The sequence below is a fragment of the Cynoglossus semilaevis genome, chromosome 8 (genome assembly GCF_000523025.1).
Source record: "Cynoglossus semilaevis isolate Cse_v1.0 chromosome 8, Cse_v1.0, whole genome shotgun sequence".
NCBI classification, from domain to species: Eukaryota; Metazoa; Chordata; class Actinopteri; order Pleuronectiformes; family Cynoglossidae; genus Cynoglossus; species Cynoglossus semilaevis.
The window spans coordinates 497,313-519,007 of record NC_024314.1 but is presented as its reverse complement, the minus strand read 5'-3'; the positions used below and the strand labels follow the sequence as shown (position 1 = coordinate 519,007).

General features: G+C 39.7%; 2 protein-coding genes across 2 annotated transcripts in view; both read right to left on the bottom strand.

Moving 5' to 3' along the window:
- LOC112487392 (uncharacterized) overlaps positions 1-1,547 on the bottom strand; it is a 7,900-nt gene extending 6,353 nt beyond the window's left edge. Inside the window, exon 1 of the mRNA XM_025058023.1 lies at positions 44-1,547. Coding sequence (XP_024913791.1) covers positions 44-108 — 65 coding nt within the window. The 5' untranslated portion in view covers positions 109-1,547. The remainder of the gene's footprint in view (positions 1-43) is intronic.
- A 3,310-nt stretch (positions 1,548-4,857) lies between these two features.
- The window catches only part of LOC103381419 (protocadherin-15-like), a 135,439-nt gene continuing 118,601 nt past the window's right edge, over positions 4,858-21,695 (bottom strand). The window contains 9 exon segments of the mRNA XM_025057291.1: positions 4,858-7,281; positions 11,989-12,099; positions 12,830-12,838; positions 13,759-13,977; positions 16,912-17,088; positions 18,613-18,701; positions 18,861-18,982; positions 18,985-19,084; positions 21,008-21,135. Of these exon segments, the coding sequence (XP_024913059.1) occupies positions 5,736-7,281; positions 11,989-12,099; positions 12,830-12,838; positions 13,759-13,977; positions 16,912-17,088; positions 18,613-18,701; positions 18,861-18,982; positions 18,985-19,084; positions 21,008-21,135 (2,501 nt within the window). The 3' untranslated portion in view covers positions 4,858-5,735.

Below are 21,695 nucleotides of genomic sequence, written 5' to 3'. Positions count from 1 at the left end.
ATATAAAATACCTTTTGGAGTTTTAAAGGTGGAGAAAACTTACCCTTGATCGTAGTTGTAATAATCCTGAGTGTAGTAGTCCTGACCAGGGTCAATGCCAGACTCCATTGATAATTCCTGGTAGATTAAAATGACATGATTAGGACACAAATGTTTGAAAACACAATAGGCAGAATATACAGGTTATCATGACTCAGGTCAAGAAAATTAGCTGTGGCTGAGACTAGACACTTGACAATATCCACACAAATCTCTGAGTGTTGCTCCCTCTCTCAGATTTGTGGTCCAAAAGGGACAAATCCCAGCACCTCAAGACACCACAGTGCAACAAGCTCATAGAGAACTCAGATAGTCCTTACTGTCCAACCAGTCCAGGTGAAAATGATGTTGAACACATTTGCTTAAAATGGTGAACGCACTTGCATCTCTGCCATCAGATCAATCTGAAAACTGCTCTGTGAAGTATTAAAGTGGAGCCCAGGACTACATGTACAGTCTTATCAGTAGAAAAAGCCCATTTTATATTTTAACACCAAAATATTAAAAATTGTAAATGATGATATTAACATTGTTTAAAAAAAAAAAAAAACAACCTGTTCTGTGTTAGCCCACAGATGGGACCCTGCCAGGAACCTTGGGCCCCATGGAAGGATATGACAATGGTCTTCTGTGTTACACACTCAAGAACATGAATATATTTCTACGTTCTGTGCAGAATCATACCAAAACTACAAGAAAAGTCTGAAAGCAATTTTTTAATGTAATACTATTATAAATTAATATTTTTTTGGGCCCGATCAGTCAGATCATTAGGTCAAATGTTCAGTTGGTATAAATGTGGTTGCCCTGTGATTGGTGAAAGATCCAAAGGTGTAGGTTCCGTTAGACAGCTGGACATGAAATGTTCTCAAAGAGGACGTTTCACCTCTCATCCAAAAGGCTTCTTCAGTTCACGTCCAGTTGCCTAAGAGAACTATTTAACCTTGACCTGGATGACTGAGAATCTTCATCCACATCCAAAAGTGTATTCCACCTTCAGCCAATGAGTGCTCAGATCACTAGAACCTTGACTTTGACATTAAGCAGTCAAAGACAAAACTGGACTTGCTATGCAACCTGGTCAAATTCCTGTGGCTGATCTATGGCTATGAGCCTACCATCCACCTACTCTCCAGGTTGACCTTTTTGACCTTCTCTGCTGGACGTGCAGCTCTGCAGTTGTTTGAAATTACCTCTAAGCTAACCTTTACACCTTCTGTGCTTTAGAACTGCGGCATGACAGCCACTGCTGCCACACTCTCGACATTACCTGCTACACAGAGCGACCATGTTCAAACTTCCCTTGTGCCTCTGACCCTGTCTGCCTACTTGTCACTCACTGAGCCCCGTGAGCACCCAGACATTGTTCCCCACCATGTTCTGCCAGAAATTCCACTTTCTGTCCACCTCCAACACTCTCTGACTGAATAATAAACCCTCCTCCCTGGACTGCACTGCACTGCGTTCACTCCGGCTCTTTTTACTGAAACAAAAGAAGAACTCAGCAGAAAACAAGGGAAAATGAGAAAGTACCTCAGGTCTGAGCAGGGAAGGACGGAGAAGTTGTTGTGTCTGCTAGAGGCAAAGAAAAGCAGAGCATGACAAGAGAAACGCAGGAAGTTAAGACTTCTCCGTCAGTGTGACGTGTACTTTTATTTTGGAAACAGAAAATCAACGGCTTGTGCTGCTTGTTCGAAATCTCTTGGAGTAGATGTGTGACAAAGAATGTCAAGAAAACTAAAAATTTCACTTCAGAGAGTTATAATGAATTTTAGTGATCACTGTACATCGAGACGATCAACCAATATACAGACTATATTTGTGTTGACTGATGCATAATTATGGGAATTACTAGCATGTCACTATATATATGTAAATATATATATACATATATATTTATTTATGTAAATACATAATCTCATACATAGAAAAATATATATGCATGTAAATATACATACAAATACATATATGTGAATATGTAAATATATTTATACATACAGAATTATATTATCCCAGATAAGAAGTGTCATGCTGTGATTCCTGAAGTTTTATTTCACTTATAGCTCATTTAGCTTAATAACCACTTTAATTATCAACAATGTTTTTATTTAGCCATTAGCTTAATTACTATCAAGTTCTTAATAACTTGATGATTCTTAATGCTTTCTCTCTTAATACCAATATATTTTTCTTTCTCATTCATTTCCTTATAATTTCCTCTTAACTCACACATCTGCTTTTATTTAATTAAAAACTCTGCACTTTATTTAATCCTATGGCGTTTGATTTAAATTTTACTGCGCGCCACCCAGTGACAAACACCACATCCTTCATTTAGATAAGAAGAATTGTTCACACAAAGACTTTGATTTCATGCTGCTCTAGCTTAATTACACCAGCATCACAGGAGGAGATAGAAAAAAAACCCCAGGAAAACAAAAGGTGGAAAAGAGGGTGAGAAGGTGATGTCACCCACACATGCATGTCACATGCAACCAGGCGAAGGCATTTACCTCTTGTTGTCCGTATCCTCGCCTGAAAGATGAAACCAAAACAATAAATCAGTATTTGTCACAGTGTGCGCTTCCCTTCATCTCATACTGCTGCACAGATGACATGTTGTAATTGAAGGAGGCTGCAGGAAACATTTCACATGTTGTAGGAAAGTAACGCCGTGATCCAGAGACGGGGGCGGTAAGATACGTGTACTAGTAAATTGTTTGGGGAGGGTTTTGTAGTAGAAAGCCCTTACTTCATTTTGGACCAAAAATGTTATTTTCTTATATAGCGGAATGATTTCTTGTAAAAAGAAAATCTAGAAAATTGTTTATACCAGCGGTCCACACCAGCACCATGTTGAAGGATCATTCAATTTTCAACATAACATCTTTTAGACTGAATGAAGTAACTTAGTAAAACTGAAGTACATTTTGTGTACATTTCTCATGTCCTACTGCAGCCCGGTACCAATTGATCTACAGACCAGCACCGGTCCCCAGACCCTGAATGAAGTAACTTAGTAAAACTGAAGCACATTTTGTGTACATTTCTCATGTCCTTCTGCAGCCTGGTACCAATTGATCTACAGACCGGCACCGGTCCCCAGACCTGGGAATGGGGATCCTTAGACCATAACAGGGGTCACCACCTACATTTGACGCAGGGCCAGATTTTTTTGGGAAAAACACTTTGGTTGCCGGTCACTCAAATAAAATGAAAACCTAATCTTTTTTCTTTTTTTTTTTTTTTTTGAGAAGATGGTCTATACAGACACTAGAAACCCTTTTTTTTTCAATTACTAGACTCACAGTGCTGAGCCTCGCCTAATTCCCTCACAGGGTGTGAAAACAGTTAGTGGAGTAAACTCTCACGAACAGAGTAGGTAAATTCAATATTAAAGGTCAAAGTATAGGAGTGAAAACGTAACCAGGAAAAACTTCAATCCTGCAGTGAAACAAGTGTAGGCTGTCTTGGCTGTTAGAGGAATATTTAAACTGTTGAATGTCAATGTTAGAAATGTGATCGCTGTAATTGAATACAAATATTTACTTCATAATGAAATATGGAAATAATATTTCTATGTTTAGTTTGCTCTGTGCTTGATTGTGTAGAATGGGAAATGTGAAGCAGACAAAAAAAAAACCCCAACTGCCTAGTGGTGATGAGCAAGTACTACAGGTTAGGACACAAAAGCCTGGGTAACGTGATGAATGATGGTAGATCTGAGTAAATGAGGTCAGCATTCCGATCACCCCAGCGTCGCCCAGGAACAGAACACAATGCTGCGTTATCTGATCAACTGGAGGGAGCTTGCAGATGAAAACACATGGAACTGGACAAGTAAATGAAAACGAAGAGAAGCGAAGAGCAGGTGTTCCTTTCACCAATTCTGCAGAAACGATGCAGCAAAACGTTCTGCAAAAGAAATACAAATAACTTCCTTTTAGACGCGGTTAAATCCACGCTGGCAGGTTTAACAACGTTCCCTCACTACTCTGAATTGATTTTTCCTTTTCACAGTCGCTGCATCTTCAATCAAGCAGTTTAGCAGCGAGGGAGGCGGGGTGTTGGAGCTATCCCAGAGCCATAATCAGCCGGTGAGTGGGCCCATCAACAACGTCACGTCACATCACTACTTCAAGAAAGACCCTCTCCGCAGCTGATTGAGGGTTATTTGTTTGATGGCTTGGAGGACAATCGCTCCTCCAGGGTGTGAAATGTTAATGACAGGATCCACACAAAAAAGTTAACTAGAACACATCGCACCAATTAGAACTGCAGGATTTCACAGCTGCTGTGGGAGTTAATCCTATTTTTTTGTTTCTGTTATGGAGTTTCCTTGAGTGCCTCCACACCTGACAAAAACTAAAGGCTTTGGCCTTTTGTGGAGTAAACAGAATATTACCAGATAATAGGCTAACGTTATTTGCGTATTTTGCAGAGTTGTTAAAATACATAAGTTCACATTTGTTATTTTCTCAGTGACAGCCGCCAGAGGGCACTCTAGGCTTGTGTACCAGTATCTGCTACTCCTGTACCACTGAAAATTTACATGTTCGTTATTTTCGCCCTAACCCTTTTTTGCTTTTTCATTATGCATTATTAACTAGTGCAACTTACACTCTGGAGCAAAATACAGTATGTAAACCAGGGGTGTCAAACATAGGGCTTGCGGGCCAAAACGGGCCCGCTAAGGTGTTCAATCTGGCCCGCTTGATGAATTAAAAAAAACAAAAAAATAATCTTTGTAAAATTATATTTCATTAAACCTGAATAAATAATTAATATCTAAAATACATGTACTAAAATACATGAATGAAAACAACGAGAGAAAAATGTACTTATTGTCATATTCAGTTAATTATTATATGATTGTTCCGGTCCAGCCCACTTGACATCTAATTCGTTTGTATGCGGCCCTTGAACCAAAATGAGTTTGACACCCCTGATGTAAACAAAGCCATGATGAAAATTCAACAGTGGTATCTTCATTTGCAGGTACTTTATTACCCACATATCGAGTTTTGGGAATAATATTTAATTAAAGTGTGGGTGGCATGGATATGGGGAGAGAATACATACATAAGAAAAACAAGAACATAGAAATAATACTGATAAAAGGGAGTAATAAAACACACACACTCACAAAAGAAAAAAAGAAAAAAATGCAGAGAGACAGGGAGAAAGAGCAGTACGTTTGTTTGTGATTTGTTTGCTGCAGAAAACACACCAACCAACTGAGGCGGGACAGAAGTTTGAACAGGAAGACAGAAGGAAGGCAGCAGACGATGCTGGCAACCATTGCAACTGTGATCATGAAGTCAACCATGACAGGCACCGCTCTGGAAAAAAAACCTGGCAAGCTAAGTATTCAACGCCCAGGATTGCCAACAAGATGGGAAGTATAAACATAATTTTCTCCTCCTATTCCTAATGACAGTAAAGTAAAAAATTAGTCATTAAAATGTTTTTTTTTTGTATATTCACAAAGCCAATAAAGATGTGATGGTTTTTAGCTTCTTTTTCAGGTTGTCATGTAGCATTCAAATTGTAGAGTTCAAATCAGATTCCATTCTTTTTGCGTCTCGGTAGAAAAAAAAAAGAATCATCCCTGAGATATTTTAAGCACCAGTCCCTTGACGGCGCTACAGAAAACCCAGCTACGTCAACAGATTTCCATATCAGAAAGGCTTGTTCTAGAACATTGTCGACTGGGAGGGAAATTTTTTCTCTAGTTCCTCCACAATGGAGTTCATATTTTGGTTGGGCTGAATCTGTGGCGCTGGAGGAGAAGATCCTGCGCCTGTTCCACCTCCACCCCCTGCTGGCGTTACTGCGTCTAAAGAGGCGAGAGAATCCAGAGACTCCACAGACGCCTGACTCTTCATGACCTTCTTGAGCGGGATCTGTTTCTGATCTATTTGACTGAACATGTTGGCCACTGACTTCTCAATTTCCGCGATGTTCTGGATGTTCTTCAGGATCCCTTTCAACTCCTTTTGCTGCGGTTCCGCTTCCTTCGGGCGGGGAGGCGGCGGGGGCCGCAAGGACACGGGCCGCAGAGCCGGCACCTCGGACAGAGATGGGAGCACGAAGGTGGACGGACGCATGAAGGAGGGGGATAAAGGCGGAGGTGGTGGGGGAAGTGGTGGTGGAGGAGGAGGAGGAGGAGGAACGGCCAGGTTCTCTGTGTCTTCAGATTGAGAGGTGGAGACAGGTGGAGGAAGAGGAGGTGGAGGTGGAGGGGACAATAAGGGACGTGGTTGAGGAGATGAAGGAGGAGAAGGTGCAGCGGTGAGAGGTGGTGGAGGAGGTGGTGCTGGACTTGAAGGAGGGTCAGGGATTATCTCTAAATGGACCTGGAGTGTGTCCTCTCCAGTCTGAACACTGGTTAAATTACCGCCAAAACGACGAAGCACTGGAGGAGTCGGCTTGTAGCTCGGGGGAGGGGTAGCTCCGTCGCTGTGGGTCACAATGATACTCGGAGGACCCTCTTTGGCCGGGGTAACTAGGACGTTATGGACGGGACTCTGCTTATAGGGTTGGGAAATCTCGGGAAAAACAGAAAGCAGGAAATCAGGTGACAAAGAGCCGCGAGAACCTCTGTTTTGTCTTTGATACATTTCCTGCAGGGCCTGTTGCTCAAACTGTCGGGCCTGTTCCTTAACTGTCAGCTTTGGTTCCAGATCTGGAAAGCCCACTGCGTCTGCATGGTCGAATCCTGAATCCAAAGCGGCATCTTTGCTCTCTTTAAAATCGGCCTTGAAAAGCTCCAGCTCCCACTGCACTGGATCCATGACCACTCTTCGTCTGAAAGCGTCGTACATTTCTTTCCGATGTAATCGTGACGGGAGAGTCCAGCTGTGTCCACCTACAGAGCCCCATCTGTCTCTGTCACTGGACCCGCAAAGTCCAATATCGCCACCGGGGGTGCTGAGCCTCAGCCAGGCATCCTGAAGACCTTTCCTGGAGGGAGAACAGTTTCCCAGAAGGTCTCTTCTTCTTTGGATTTTTCCATTCGTCTCCGGACTGCTCAGTGTCCCGTCCTCGTGGTAGATGGGATTCCTGATAGTCAGTGGGTTTTCATCAGAGAGGAAAGTGATGTTGGACTCAGACTTGGGCAGATTGTTGAGCACGCCTCCGTTTGCCACACACTGCTGATGGGCAGCGATTGCACGGGTGGCGAAATCAGAGATCAGACACTGGCCATCACTTTCAATCACACTGCTGCTACTTCCACAACTGTGAATGAAAGCGGTGATACGTGGAAGAAAGGAAAAGAAGGGAAGAGAAGGGGGGGAAAAGAAAAAAAAAATCACAGATGAGGAATGATGGAAAAAGAAAATGAATCAGAGAGATGCTTACACCTCACTGCTTCATTTCAACCAAAGGAGAAACAAGACAGATGGAGACTGACTGAAATTTAAATGAATGTTCGAAAGAACCGATGCACAAAATGGTAAAATGAAGAGGTTGAAAATATGCTTGAAAGGGTTTGTGACAAGGTTTACACAAAGTCTTGCAAAAATTAAATAAAACATTATTAGATTTACTTTCAACAAAAATGCAAAAAAAAAAGGACTTTGTTTGAAAGCATCGATCAGTAAATTAAAATCTAAATTTAAGACCTGATACAGTAAAACAAATACATTTTTAACTACGTTACGCTCATTCTACCAAGCACAACTCACTACATTACAGCAGCGGTCCCCGACCTTTACTGTACCAAGGACCAGTCGGCTGGTATCAGGCGTTACTGCGAACCCGACCTTTACTGTACCAAGGACCAGTCGCCTGGTATCAGCCGTTACTGCGAACCGTTAAAGGATCATTACATTTCCAAAATAAAACATCTTTTAGACTTCATTCTGTTAGTATCAGCGTCTGAAACATTGTCAGATTATCTTTGAGTAAAGGGATATGACTGGATTCTTCTTTGGCCCTGTACCAAATGACCTACGGACTGACACCAGTCCCCAAACCAGGGGTTGGGGACCCCTGCATCACAGTACTAGAGGACTAAAGTAACCTATTATAAAGAAATGGGGAGATGGGACACAAATCAATCTCTATCACGAAGTAAATTCAATTTCACCAACAGTGTGAATCAAACAAGACAAACAGAGCAGACTGGTCATAAAAGAACACAGTCAGCCTTTAGTCCAGGGTAGAGAAGCCTGGGGGGGTTGGTGGTGGTGTTCTGTTTAGTACTTGGAGCCTGATCAGATCAGATGGTGTCACCACAAACAACAGCCATTTTTGTATTAATAAAAATTATAAAATGTAGTCGATCGAGAGCCATTACTTCGCTGTTTATTGCTAAAAGGGTTGAGCAATAACAATTTTAACTCACAGTAAAGGGGGGATAAGTAGAGATTTTATAGAGAAGCTCCCAAACAGGCTTTAATGTGTATCATGATTTTAACGTCTAACGCGATAAACAGTGGAACAAACCAAGGAGAGCTGAAAAAAATACAAGGAACACAAACAGCTCTAATATACAGCACAATTCCTAAGGACGCTTTGCTACAAACCATCTAATCTGTGACAACAGATAAATGTGGACACGTTCAAGAAGGAGACAAAAATGATGTGCTATTACGTGTTGACAGCAAACCTTAGCTCACACTTGGCTTTAACGTATGCTTCTACCCTTGTTTCGGGGCAGAAGTGTGTTAAATCAGCGCTACCTCAAGTCCTGACTTTGACAAAACTCTGCGGACTCTGAGAACTTCACGCCGCATTTATGCTAAATCACAGTAACCTCAGCAGCATACTCATTCATCACTGCTGGGAGCACGAACAACAAAACAAAACCAGCATCCACAGTCTGACCTACAGAGGTACGGGAAGTCTCGTTCCACAAACACACACACACACACAGTACCACTAAGTTCTAACGTAGGCAAAAACCAGGAAAACAATGTTAGGGATCTATTTCAGCTTTCACTAAAGACTCACAGACAGGAAATTGTCAGTGTTTTTACTCACTTTTGTCTGTCAGTCAGGAGAGTTAGAGAGGAAGTGAAGAAATGACAGAAAAAACAGTGAAAATGATGGCATTCACCAGCTTGCATCAAAGATACATTAAAATCACAATAAAGTTATACTTTTATACCATAGGTCAAAACTTTTGGGGTAGTTCTCATTATTATTATTACTATTATTATTATATTACATGATATTTTTTTTTCATCAAAAGATGACAGGATTTAAACAAAGAGATCTGACAGCTTTCTAATCTTTAAATGATATTTTCAAAATAAAAGTCCCGTGTAAGAAAATAAAGTTTATTTACTTTCTTGGTTTTGGGTTGTTTGTTAGCCTTTACTGTTCACTGTGGTGAGAGATACATCCTGTTGCAAAGTTTAAGAACTTGTACCGCTTCAGGCTGTCTCAGTTTTTTGGGTTCATTTGAAGCCACAGTCCAGACCATCCAGGAAATATATGAGTATGTATGTACGTATAGTATATGTAAGTACTGCAGCAGGATCTCTGACCAATGACAACTGACAACTGACGTCTGAACCAATGTCATCTACTCATCTGACATTTTAATATAAATTATTCTGACCATTGTCTAAATGTTCAACACTTCTATTTACCAAATCTATAAATGAGTATGCTGTATGTAACTCTGAATGGTGTCGAATCTATAAATGAGTATGCTGTATGTAACATAATCATTAACATAAGTATACCTTCATATTTTCAACATTATTAAGGCAGAAAACACCAGTTTCAAATACAGCTGAATACGAATGCAAACTGGAATTAACCCAAACAGTCTTTTCACTTCCAGTGACAATAAAATAATAATAATAAAAAGATTAAAACACCAACATGTCCATGTAGCACTATTACGGGCTGTGAGCTTCAAATGAATATGAGATTCAGATTAGAGAAAAAAATGTATTTATCTCTATGTGGAAAATATAGACCGCTAACATATGTTCCTCCTGATAAGTCCAACGGGGAACATGTGCAAAATCACGTTTCGACTTTTTTAAAAAGTCTCTGGTTAAGGTTTGTATGAATAACAATACTCTATTTTTCATCTATTTACCATTTTTAACATGACTAAACCTGGGTCTGTAAAGAATTATCATCAGTAAAAATAAAAGAACACACAGACGTCGAAGTAAACCATTCTCCACAACAGTGAGCTGAGTGAACTTCACCAGGAAAGTGTAAACTTTCACCATCTTTTGGCGTTTGTGAGTGCCTCTAAAACTGTCGTGACAAAACAGGCAACACACACTTGCACACAGACACAAAAAAGAAAATACTAAATGCATCTTCCAACCTCCTAAAAAAACAACTCTCCTCCACAATAAACCAGCTTATCAATAGAATGAATTACCGCCCAGAGTGGTCTTTATAAATTACAGGCTGCATTTGTTTCAATTACCTCATATCCAAGTTAATTCCCATGCACATTCCTTAGAAAACCATTTCCCACCTCTCCAGGGTAGCGCACACACACAAACACACACTTGAAAATCACATGTCGTCGTTCGGAGATAGCTCCTACCATCTTGCATATTAATTGCTCTAATGTTAATGGAGTGAGAAGGCGTATCAAGGACAGACCGGGAGCCAGCCATGCATGTAATGCTGATAAAGAGTTTCCCCTCAACTTTCTTCCAACACACCATTGAGAAATTACAACTGCAATATCTGCACTTGGCGCCGAGTGAGTCATAGCGTGCCCGCGCGTGTTGCCGTGAACCCTCCCGAAATGAAAGGAAATGCTTAGTTTCCGCACAGTCGGTCACATGAGACATGTCGAACCAGACTGACACAAATCACAGCTGATGGCGTCGGAAAGGGAAAAAAAAAAATGAAGCAAGAGATTTGTTTGAAAAAAAAAAAAAACCAGACACAGCAGCTGATGGAGGAGAAAAAATGGTAACATTCATAGACAGTACTAAATAAAAGTTTAGTACATGGGTTCACAACCAGTGGCTCGGGGTCCAGTACAGGGGCTGTGGATTGTTTGGTAAAGTTTGGTTTTTTTTTATTTAGATTTTCTTTCTTTTCTTTTGCATGGTATTTTATTTTGAAAAGGGATCATATCTGTTTACTTTTCTTTGACAGCTCTAACTATGCAAATAACGAACCTATTCCATCTAAGTCTAAACACGTTTGTGAGCGATGTTTCTATCTGAGAAAATTGTCTTTGTCAAATTCTAAAACATGCCTTTACAAAACAGGTCAGGGCCTGCCTCATTATCTCATCCAGGGTTTGAAATCAAGTTTGTTTCAAATGTGCTTTCAGTTTTTGGTATAAAAAAAAAAAAAAAATCAGAGCAGTTGGATAGCTCCAATTATTTTAACAGGCTTCTTTTTATGTTTGGCTAAAAATTTGGTTTGTGCTCTGATGTGAAAACACAGCTTTGTGCTTGACGATGATAAAGGTTGTCAAAGCTGACCACCTTAAAAAATGTTTCACAATGTTTTCAATATAATTATGGGCCCTTTTTCAAAGTACAACAACTGTCTTACTTGGTTTGAAACCTCTCTAAATGTGCGGTGTTCTGTGATAATTAGCTTGGGTTTCCACTTTAGTTAAAAATAAAAGCAAAGCAAAATCAAACTAATTTTCCCACCACTACAAATATTCAGATTTGAAGTATTTTCCCAGAGAAGCAGAGGGAGATAGGCTTATATTTAAACCCCCAAACAGTAAGAATAAAATGTGTGTAAGTAAAGTAAAGAAAAATTAAATACAGACGACGGCGGATTACGGTAAAACGCTTGAAATCGCATCCAAGAAACATTCCCCTAAAATATTCAGTGGCATTTTTTGTTTTCCCTTCATAAAAACAAAGCACTGTGAGAGATGCCACATCATCGGAGTGTGTCGAGGTGTAAACACGCCGTCGGACCAGGAAAAGCATCTGCTTGGGCTCATCTGTGTCATTGCTGGTGTTACACTTCACTTACATGGCGTTGTCACCCAGCTCCTCGTACAGGTTGTTGGCGGTGCCTCCTCCAGGTTTGCCTGTTGGCAGTGCCATCTGGATGCGAGCCGTTTTGGCACATTCCGCCTGGCGTCTGGTCAGAGCGGAGGGGGAAGAAAAAAAAAAAAAAAAATGCAGTTAGCCCAACCGACTGCGGTTCAAATATGAATCCACGTGTGTTTTCAAAAGGTTCAAAGTAAGGACACAGAAGTCTTTGAAGGCAGTTTGGAATTTGAAGAAAAAAACAAATTCACCACAGACTTAAGCCCAGATGGTCCACATATACGCGCATGTGTTTATAGTCTGAATCTTGCTCGAGAGTGCTCATGTTATGACTTACGACAGTTGTTTAACTCAGAGGTTCCCAAAGTGGGGGGCATGGGACCTTTTGGGATGACCACAAAGTCATTGCAAGGTCAAATTATTTTATTTATTGGTATTTTTTAGATTGTACAACAGTGGAAAAAAAATACTGTTTATTTATTTCATTTCCTTTATTTAGGTGAGAATAAGCGTATTTTTCAAAAGAAAAGTTTGGGAAACTTTAAATTCAGGTCACACTAAGTAAGTTGGTCAAGTTTGATAATGGATTCCCAGGATTTTTTTCCAATTAGACTTTTAAGACTTTGAAGCTGTTCTGCTTACTACCTTAAAAAGCGATAAAAACGACAGACATCAAGCGATCAGTTAGTCATTGGTATACATGATCATCTGCTGTTGTTTCTGCCTCACCGACTGTGCTCATTAAATCAATCACAATGAACGGTGCTTAAAGCAGACACTGCATTAACATTTCAGTAAAGGAAAATGAAAGCGGTACTCACTCTTTGAACCTGGTTTTAAACGGTGGACGCAGCAGACGACAGGATGAGGAGAGAAAAGAAAGATTAGTGATTATTCCTTCTACAAATCACACCTGACCTCACTGGATCTGACCAGCTGAATCACATGTCCGACTTTAATCGCAATCCTTTTAACGAAAGCGAATACTAATTGTTAGGTCTGATTGCTTTCTCTGTCGCCCTTTCTTTATACCTCAATCCATCCTTTGTCTCTCTCTCTTTTCGAGCCAAGTGAGAATTTGTCCTCCAAACTAATGCATTTTAATTGTGTGTCTAAAGCCATTGTGTGAGTCTGATGGCATAAGAAATGAGAAGCCTGGTCTAACACACATCATGACAAATGGTAACGCACCTAAACATCTGATAACCACAGGGGATAACATTATACAAATTTGAAAAGAATTCTTTGGATCTTCATGTCTTGTTGCCTGATTTAATCCTCAATGAACAAATGTCAAATAAAATGTCTTGTTGCCTGATTTAATCCTCAATCACCACATTTCAAATAAAAATGCTATATTTTTGTGTTGTTTTTTTTAAATTAATGTTCTCGGAATCAGGGTCTCTCTTTAAAGAGTAAAACACTGATGCTCGGGAGAACTCTGGCAGAAAATGATTTTCTTTTGTGTAGCCAACAATCTATTTTGTGAGAGGGATTTTAAAAGTAAGTGAGGCTTTTCCACATTTTGCCAACTCAAAGACATAATTAGCCATCGAAAAATCTAATTTAAACATAATTTAGTTGGATGGGGAAATCACGTACGGATCAGTACACAAAGAAACGGTGTAAATATATAGGCATTAGTCAGGGCGCTGCTATATTCATGTTTAGGAAGAAGTGTCAAATTGATAAATATTAAACCCTATCAGATTCATTCCTGAATTACAAGCCATTCAAAGTTCCCACTTACTTTCTGTAGGTGATAATAACAATCAGAATGGCAGGGACAGCGCAGATGATGATGATTACTGCCAGAGCCAACAGCGCCCCCTCTGTGTAGCCTACAGACTGTACAGCTTTCTTCACACTCGTCACCAGTTCCGGGGTTCTGATTTCTAGGATGCGTCCGCCGGGAGGAAGGAAGGGCTGGAATTCTTTGTTGATGTCTAACAATTTACCATCAAGGAACCTTAAAAAAGAAAAGCAAACGCACAATTAATCAAATGATATTAATAAGGGAAATGGTGATGTTCAGATATGGAGGTGAAATCATTCTGATTCTACATTGAAAGACAGACAGATGGAGGTGAAATCATTCTGATTCTACACTGGAAGACTCTGGACACATATCAGGCCACCAGTATTCCCTGGTTCCCCGGGACGTTTAGATGGTTTGAAGCAATCCCCAACCCTTAGTCCGTAGGTCACAATGAAAAATGTACTTCATTTTTACTTCAATCAAAGAGAATCCAGTCATATTAATTAACTTTTCTGATTCAAAGATAATCTGGCAATATTTCAAAATAATATGTCATCCAGACTCCAAAACTAAGTCTAAAACAGACATGGGCAAACTAAGGCCCGGGGGCTGGATGTGGCCCGTTCGGCTTTTAAATCCGGCCCGCCAAACTTTTCCAAATTATATAATTTATTTATATTATCATTACACCTCTGCTTTTTCTCTGCAATACTCACATTTGGCGTAGAAAATGATAAAAGCATTTCAGCCTTTCTGCCTGACTTTTACATGTCATTTATCTAAGTTCACCCCAATGCTCCATCTATCTGACCTTGACCCGGCTGCCCATGTTCAATTTTAGGTCCTGGTCTAAAAGATGTTTTATTTTGAAAATGTAACGATCCTCCAACAATCGCCACGGTGCTACTAGTCGGGGACCACTGTTTTTAAAATACTGTATGTCAACATCGTGTGCACTCCAAGCACTCAACGCCTGATGATCAAGGCACGTGTGTCAAGGCTGGATTCAAGCTGTTCTACCACGGTATATTGGAAAAGGACTGGTTCGTGGGTAATCCGGAAAGAACAGTGGGGATGTGAAGTGCTCCGAAAGCGAATAGCTTGTCAGACGGGTTGTGCTTGAAGCCTGAAAATTGAAAGTCCGATGTAAACATTCTGAATGCATTCACACCTCACGTTGGATGTCATGAGAGCAGACCTTTGAGGGAATGTTGGTAAAAAAGGAAGCGAGAGTGTGGAGCTGCTGATAAATATGAGGCCAAGAGATGAATGTAGACCAACTGATGGTCGTGAATAAAAAATAGGGGACTAAGGTGAGAAGAGGTGAATGGCACAGAGAGTGCTGGTAGAGGCAACGGTACTGGTTTATTATGAGTGGGAGACAGGAAAGGATAGGAAAATCATTTGTAACTGCTGTAGTCTGCGTGGGGCAGGATGTACAGCGGATTCGAATCGGGAAAGAATATTAAGGGGAAAAAAAAAAAAAAACAAGTTAGTGAGTAGAAAGTGCGGTGATGGCAGAAGCAGGAGCTGATGGATGGGAAAAACAACGTGGAGTAAACAACAGCCAGATTTGAAAGATGGAGGAATAAAAGTGAATCGGAAGTGCAGGTGATCTGCAGGTGAAAAAAAACAAAAAACAACAGTGAGTGTGACCAAAAAACAGAAGTGTAGAGAATCTTGGTCAGAGAGGGGATTCCTAATGACTTAAACTTAGTGTACCAGTGTTGTACATAAAGGTATTATGGAAAAGCTGCAGTAACAGCAAAGGTATTGGTATTGGACGTTCTCATGAAGCTGCAGTAACAGCAAAGGTATTGGTAATGGACGTTCTCATGATACAACCTCTGGCAAAATTGATGGAATCACCAGTTAGTTTTTTAGACCAAGTAGATGCTGGAACATTTGTTTGGAGCCGCTCCAATGAGATTTATGAAGACGACCTGCCTGAAGAAAACACGCAAATTTGTCATTGATGAAATGGGGCTGCATGTCAGCTAAAGGCACCGAGGAGAAGGCTGTCATTACATCTTCAATAAACGCACAAGTTTACGTTAATATTTTGGACATCAACTGAAAGGGCGTTTGGGGATGATGAAATCATTTTTCAGGATGACAACGCATCTTGCCATAGAGCAAAAACTGTGAAAACTTTCCTTGAAGAAAGACACATAAGGTCAATGTCATGGCCTGCAAATAGTCCAGACCTCAATCCAACTGAAAATCTGTGGAAAGTTGGAGCCAGATTGATGAAGAGTATGGTTTGTCCCTCATTAAGTCCATGCCTCTGAGACCGTGAGCTGTCACAAAAGCCAGAGGTGGTGCAACAAAGTACTAGTGGTGTGTTGAAGTGTTCTTTTGTTGTTGTTTTTTTTCATGATTCCATCATTTCTTCCTTAGAATTGAATGATTGCATATTTTTTTCCTTCTGCTTGGTCTTAAAAAAGTAACTGTTACTGACTACAACATCTTTTTTCTGGATTTCGTTTTTTTTTTAAAGTTGCCATTTGAAATTACTTTAGTTTCATGTCATGTCTGTGATCTGCTTTTTCTCTACAAAATTAAATAACTGAATGGACATCCTCTGCGACTGGTGATTCCACAATGTTTGCCAGGGGTTGTAGTTGTTAAGGGTGGGCTAAGATGTGACCATAGAGTGAAAGACGACTCAAACGTAAATGACTTTTTTAACCTTGAGGTCGCCTGGAATTCAAAAGCGGTTGCCTGAATTTGATAAAAGAAAAACAACATAACAAACTGAAGCTGGAGGTTAAGCACTTCTATACTTCCCATCCTTCAAATCTGTAGATCCTGCAGTAGCTATTTTTCCTCTTTTTTTTTCCTGTGTTGACCTTGAAACACTCCTGTATATAAAGCATTTTATACTTCTGTGAGTTTTCACCATTGACCTCCTCGACTGAATCTCTCATCAGGCAGGTCACATTCTTTGAACTGGCGCTAGGACAACAAGGAATCTCCCAGAACCTCCCACACCAACTAGTGGCAAGGATCAGCACAACATATAAAAACAACTAAAATGAATAGTTGAGTGAAAGGGGGGACCATTATGAAGATGAAATACTTGGTATTACACACTCTGACCTTCACTACCACGTACTGTACATTTCTGGGTATTCGTCTTACTTGAAGAGTTCCTGTCTTGAAACAGCCCTGTTTGTCAGAGGGTCAATAGCGTAGATCATGACGTCGGATTTTCCGTAGTCTTCCTGGTCCATTCCCTCACCGTGGCGATGGGGGGTAATGGCTTCCATGATAACCTTCGCTCCTGGTATCTGATCCTGAACGTAGCGTTCCAAAATGCTGAGGATAACGAACGAAGGAGCATGATCGCGTTATTGTAACACAACAATAAGGACATAGCAGCACAAACACACTTTTAACACCTGGGAACTTAACACAGTGTACAAAAGTGAACTGGAACCTGAAGGATAAGGTTGGGAACATTAACCTTACTATTTTTGTTTTTTTTGTTTTTTTACATAAAGACGAAGTGAAATTTCTCCTAGAACCTTTAACTCGCCCTGGTGCAGTTTTTATTTCATAACTGTGTCTGTGAAGGAGACAAAAAGGAATACCCATGAGGACATACCATTTTATTTAAAAAAAACAGTAGATTTATTGTGGTATAATACTGTATGTGTGGGACATGAAAATGCAGCAGGTGCAGGCGACTCAGTTATGGTATCGCGCCATGTTTGCAGGTATGGGGGTCTCAGAGCTGGCTGACAGTGAAATTGTAGCCTTAAATGAATAATGCATTTTATATTAAATATTTATAGCGCATGTTTCTCCAAATAAATAAAATAAACATTGGCGCCACAATGTGGAGGGAGATAACTCCATTCGCGCACATGCCCCAAGCAGCAGGTCCACAGTTCAACTCCCAGTCTGCCTTAACGGTTTTTCTTATCCCTGTTATCGGCCTTTTTTAGAGTTTGGTTTTTGACTAAACAGGCGAGGCACAAACAGTACTTTGTTTCACTAGTACAAAAATAATACAAAATATCTTTAATTTAATTTAGTGCCTTTGCCAGAATGATGATGTTATAATTACCTGAAGACTGATTTAAGATGAGTGATAAATACTTCTGCGTTTGATATCTAGCAAAACTAGTAGTTGAGCTCAATTAGCTTTGAGCTAAAACTTAAATCTTATCCCAGCTCCTACCAGCTTTTATACTTTCAAATACACTCATTTATCCGCATTAAATAAATGTTACCAAGATTTTGCACACAAATGTTGCTTCACAGACAGATTCTACATCAGTGATAATCAACTGGTGGCCTGCGGGCTAAATCTGGATTCCAAAATAAATAAATAATAAGTTCGAAAAAAAATGTGATTTTTATTTCCTTTTTTATTCGAGAGTCCAGCGCCCATGGTGTCTGTCCTGAAAATTTCTGACCTGACAAATAGTTGGTGACCCCCGATCAATATTAAAAAATGTTTGACCAGGGGCCACTTCTGACAGGAACATTTCTGCCCTTTGGAATGTGGACATTTATATATAATTTATTTTTCATGCCTTTTTTTGCTGGTTGTCATTTTTCAGTCTGATATTCAAAAGTATTGCAGTACTATGCACAGTACTTAAGAGTACAGCATTCTAAAGTAGCCCCATTAGACCTTTGTGTTTGTGCCTATTAGACAAAAGACTCAATTACATTTGCTAAAACTGGAAAAAAAAAATCAGTATTTAAGGCATTAATTGAGATATTTTTGAATATGACATTTGTTAAATAAATATAATAAATATTTCAATATTAAATATTTACTATCAGAACCTGATCAATGCCATATCAAATGTATTTATTCACACTCACCTGAGGAGCTTGTCTTTGTTTTGGTCCACATATGTTGGAGGGACATTTGATACAACCACCTGCATGTCCAGCTGGTTCACAACTGACACCTGCGTAACATACAAAGTCGAGTGGAATGACCGAGCTCTGTCCTAACTTTTGTGTCACACTGTTGTGAGAACTCAGATCAGAAAATGTACCACTCTAAGATAAGAAGAAAATTACTATAAATTTGAAAACAAAGGTGTTACAACGTTTGGCAAACGCACCACAATTTCTGCTTTGCTGCTATGACCTCGGCCGTAGTCGTCTGTAGCAACCACCTCGAACTTAAAATACGACCTCCTCATGTTGCGGTACATTATTGCCGTCTTGACCACGCCGCTGTACGGATGAAGCCCACTTTGCCATCTCTTGTCGCTTTCCCTGCAGGAGGCACAATTATCAACCGGTACATCATTGCACTGTAGTTGCCGGTGTCCCTGTCCAGAGCCTGAAAAATGTGAAAATAACAGCTCAGTTATTATGATCATCATTATCGTTACAGTGCCACATCATTTCCATTGTTTCATAATTACACCATTATCCACCAATGTTGGCATTACACACACACAACACCCAAGCCCTGGCATTGTCTTTATGATAATAGGAATTGATTTCTGTTGATCATGTAATCATAATAGTTTTAATTACAGATCTGAATAAAGGATTAAATGCAAAACTGTTCCAAAGGCTGTGGATGCAAAACATTTCGAAAACAAATTGCAGGACTTTACTTGATAAAAGTGAATCACTACACTTAAAAACCTAACCCTGGTCACCAAATGTGACAGAAGTGATTCATTTAAAAACACCCTTAAGTTTTAAATTTCCCAAGCTCCCTCATGTTTTCCCCTAATGTTATATTCATGTAAGTTGCTCTAATCTTTGTCTGGCAGTTATTCTGTAGAACGCCGATGCAGAATTTCTTTTTATTCTCTCGTGAATCCCGTTCATAATCCCTTCCTTCCTCTGTAAAGTTTTTTTCTCTACAACCTGCAGATATTTTACTTCACCCTTTAGTCACTGAGCTTATTTGCAGCCTATCTATTGTTTGTGTCAGAGTGATAAAGTATCCAAAGCAGTCAAGGAATAAAAACAGATCGGAACAAACAAACAAAATCCATATACCTACTTTACATGAGAAGTTTTAGAAAAAAAATGATCTTCACAACCCTAGTGATTTGAATCTGTCTGTAGTTGCACGCTCATCATTGTCACTCACCGTGTATGATCTAATGAAACAAGAATATCTAAGAAGGATCTGAGGAACGGCAGTGAAATATTAAAAAGCATCGCCTGCGACAGCGCCCCAATCTCTCGCGGCATCCCAGCTCATTAAAACACATCATTATTTCTCAGAGGAGAGGCTGAAAAGACACACTCCCTGACTCCCTCTCTCGGCCTGTAAAAGTATCATAAATAAATAAGAGGTGCCTCAAGTTTGTTTACAGTCGCTCCTCCAACTTTCATGTTAAGGGAAGAAGAAGCAGGGTCTTTTAATTAGTCGAGGAAGACATGGTTTCAACAGAACGTGCTACGGAACTGTTTGTGTTGTAAATTTACAGTGTTTACATGTACACAAAGCAACTGCAGCTACTAGGGGATTAAATATATTTCAACATTGGATGTTAATTTTAAATGGTTTGCCTTTGGTAAAAAGATTTGTCAATGCTGATTCTTTTATTTTCACCGTCTTTTCACTGACATTTTATCGAATGTTTGGAGTCAGACTGTCATCTCCCTAGTTACCAAAGAAACAAGGGTGGGGCTAAGGTCAGTTAGAAGTGAATAATTACATAACTTCCATGTAAACCTGAACCAAAATGATACTAAAGAATTATGTAAAAAGTGACAACAAACAGACAGAGTATCTAATAAGAAGTGTCTGCCCTTATGTACAGTCATATATTTTTTCAAATGAAATAAACACTAAGCTTTCAATAAGACTGGCCACTGCGTGTATTCAAAATTATTCACATTATTAATTTAGACCTAACACTAAATGCTGTAGGATTTTAGATAGAAATGACATCTACTGAGATACTACAACAAGTCCGGCTACATTTATGTAGCCCACAGCTAGGAAAGTTTACTTTTGGTTTGCTAATACTTTGTCTAAGCAGGGTTTATATGTGCAACTAGCATAAAACAATGTCTAAAGTACACATTTTGGATTAACCTAATTTCAGCTTTTATATATTTTAGCAATGGTGATTTATTAACATATTTCTGCTTTAACTATATTTTAGCATAGCTTTAGCCTAGCTCTGTTGTAGCCTAGTTTTGAAGTTCTGCTAAACCACTTTTTGCGGCGCTAACACGTTAGTTTACCTTAACATTAACTTAACCTAAATGTCATGGTCTGCGTCAGTACCTGTACTCGAAGGACTGAAGTGAAGGTTTTGGCATCTTCCGTGACTCCTCCGATGTAAAGTGGTCTGGTGAAAACTGGGAAGTGGTCGTTCTCATCCAGGATGTCAATCAGCACCTTAGCCGTGTTAGCTAGAACAAACACACACTGTTAACTTTGTACAAACAGCACAACTGGCAGCACAATGGATTCCTTTAGCAGTCGTTCATGTGGAAAGGAATATGTGAAGAATGAACAAAGACGGAATGAAGAATGGGCCTGGAATCAAACAAACAAGGACTGACAATGAAAAAAAAAAAGCATCAGTTTTATCACAGGCTCAACACTAAAGTTTACTGTTCTGTTCTCGTTGTTTGACGCTGCTGTTGCTTTTATAGAATATACAAAGTTAAGCCATAACCTAAACTGAAGCAACAAAAGTAAAGGCTACTCTTTAGGACTTCAAGCCTAGAAAAGTTTGTTTTTCACCTCTCGCAGCTTACATAAGCTCAATAAATATTCTCTAGTGTATTAATCTGGTTGCTAGTTAACATGACTGTAAAGTTTACGTGTGAAATGTAAAATGTAATTAGGTGGGAGCACGTGAGTCCACTTCGATCATTTGTATCTTCATCTCCTTTTCGGCTGCTGTCTTCCAGGTTCACCACAGCAGATAATACTCACTCTATTACTTGACTGAACACTGTTACAA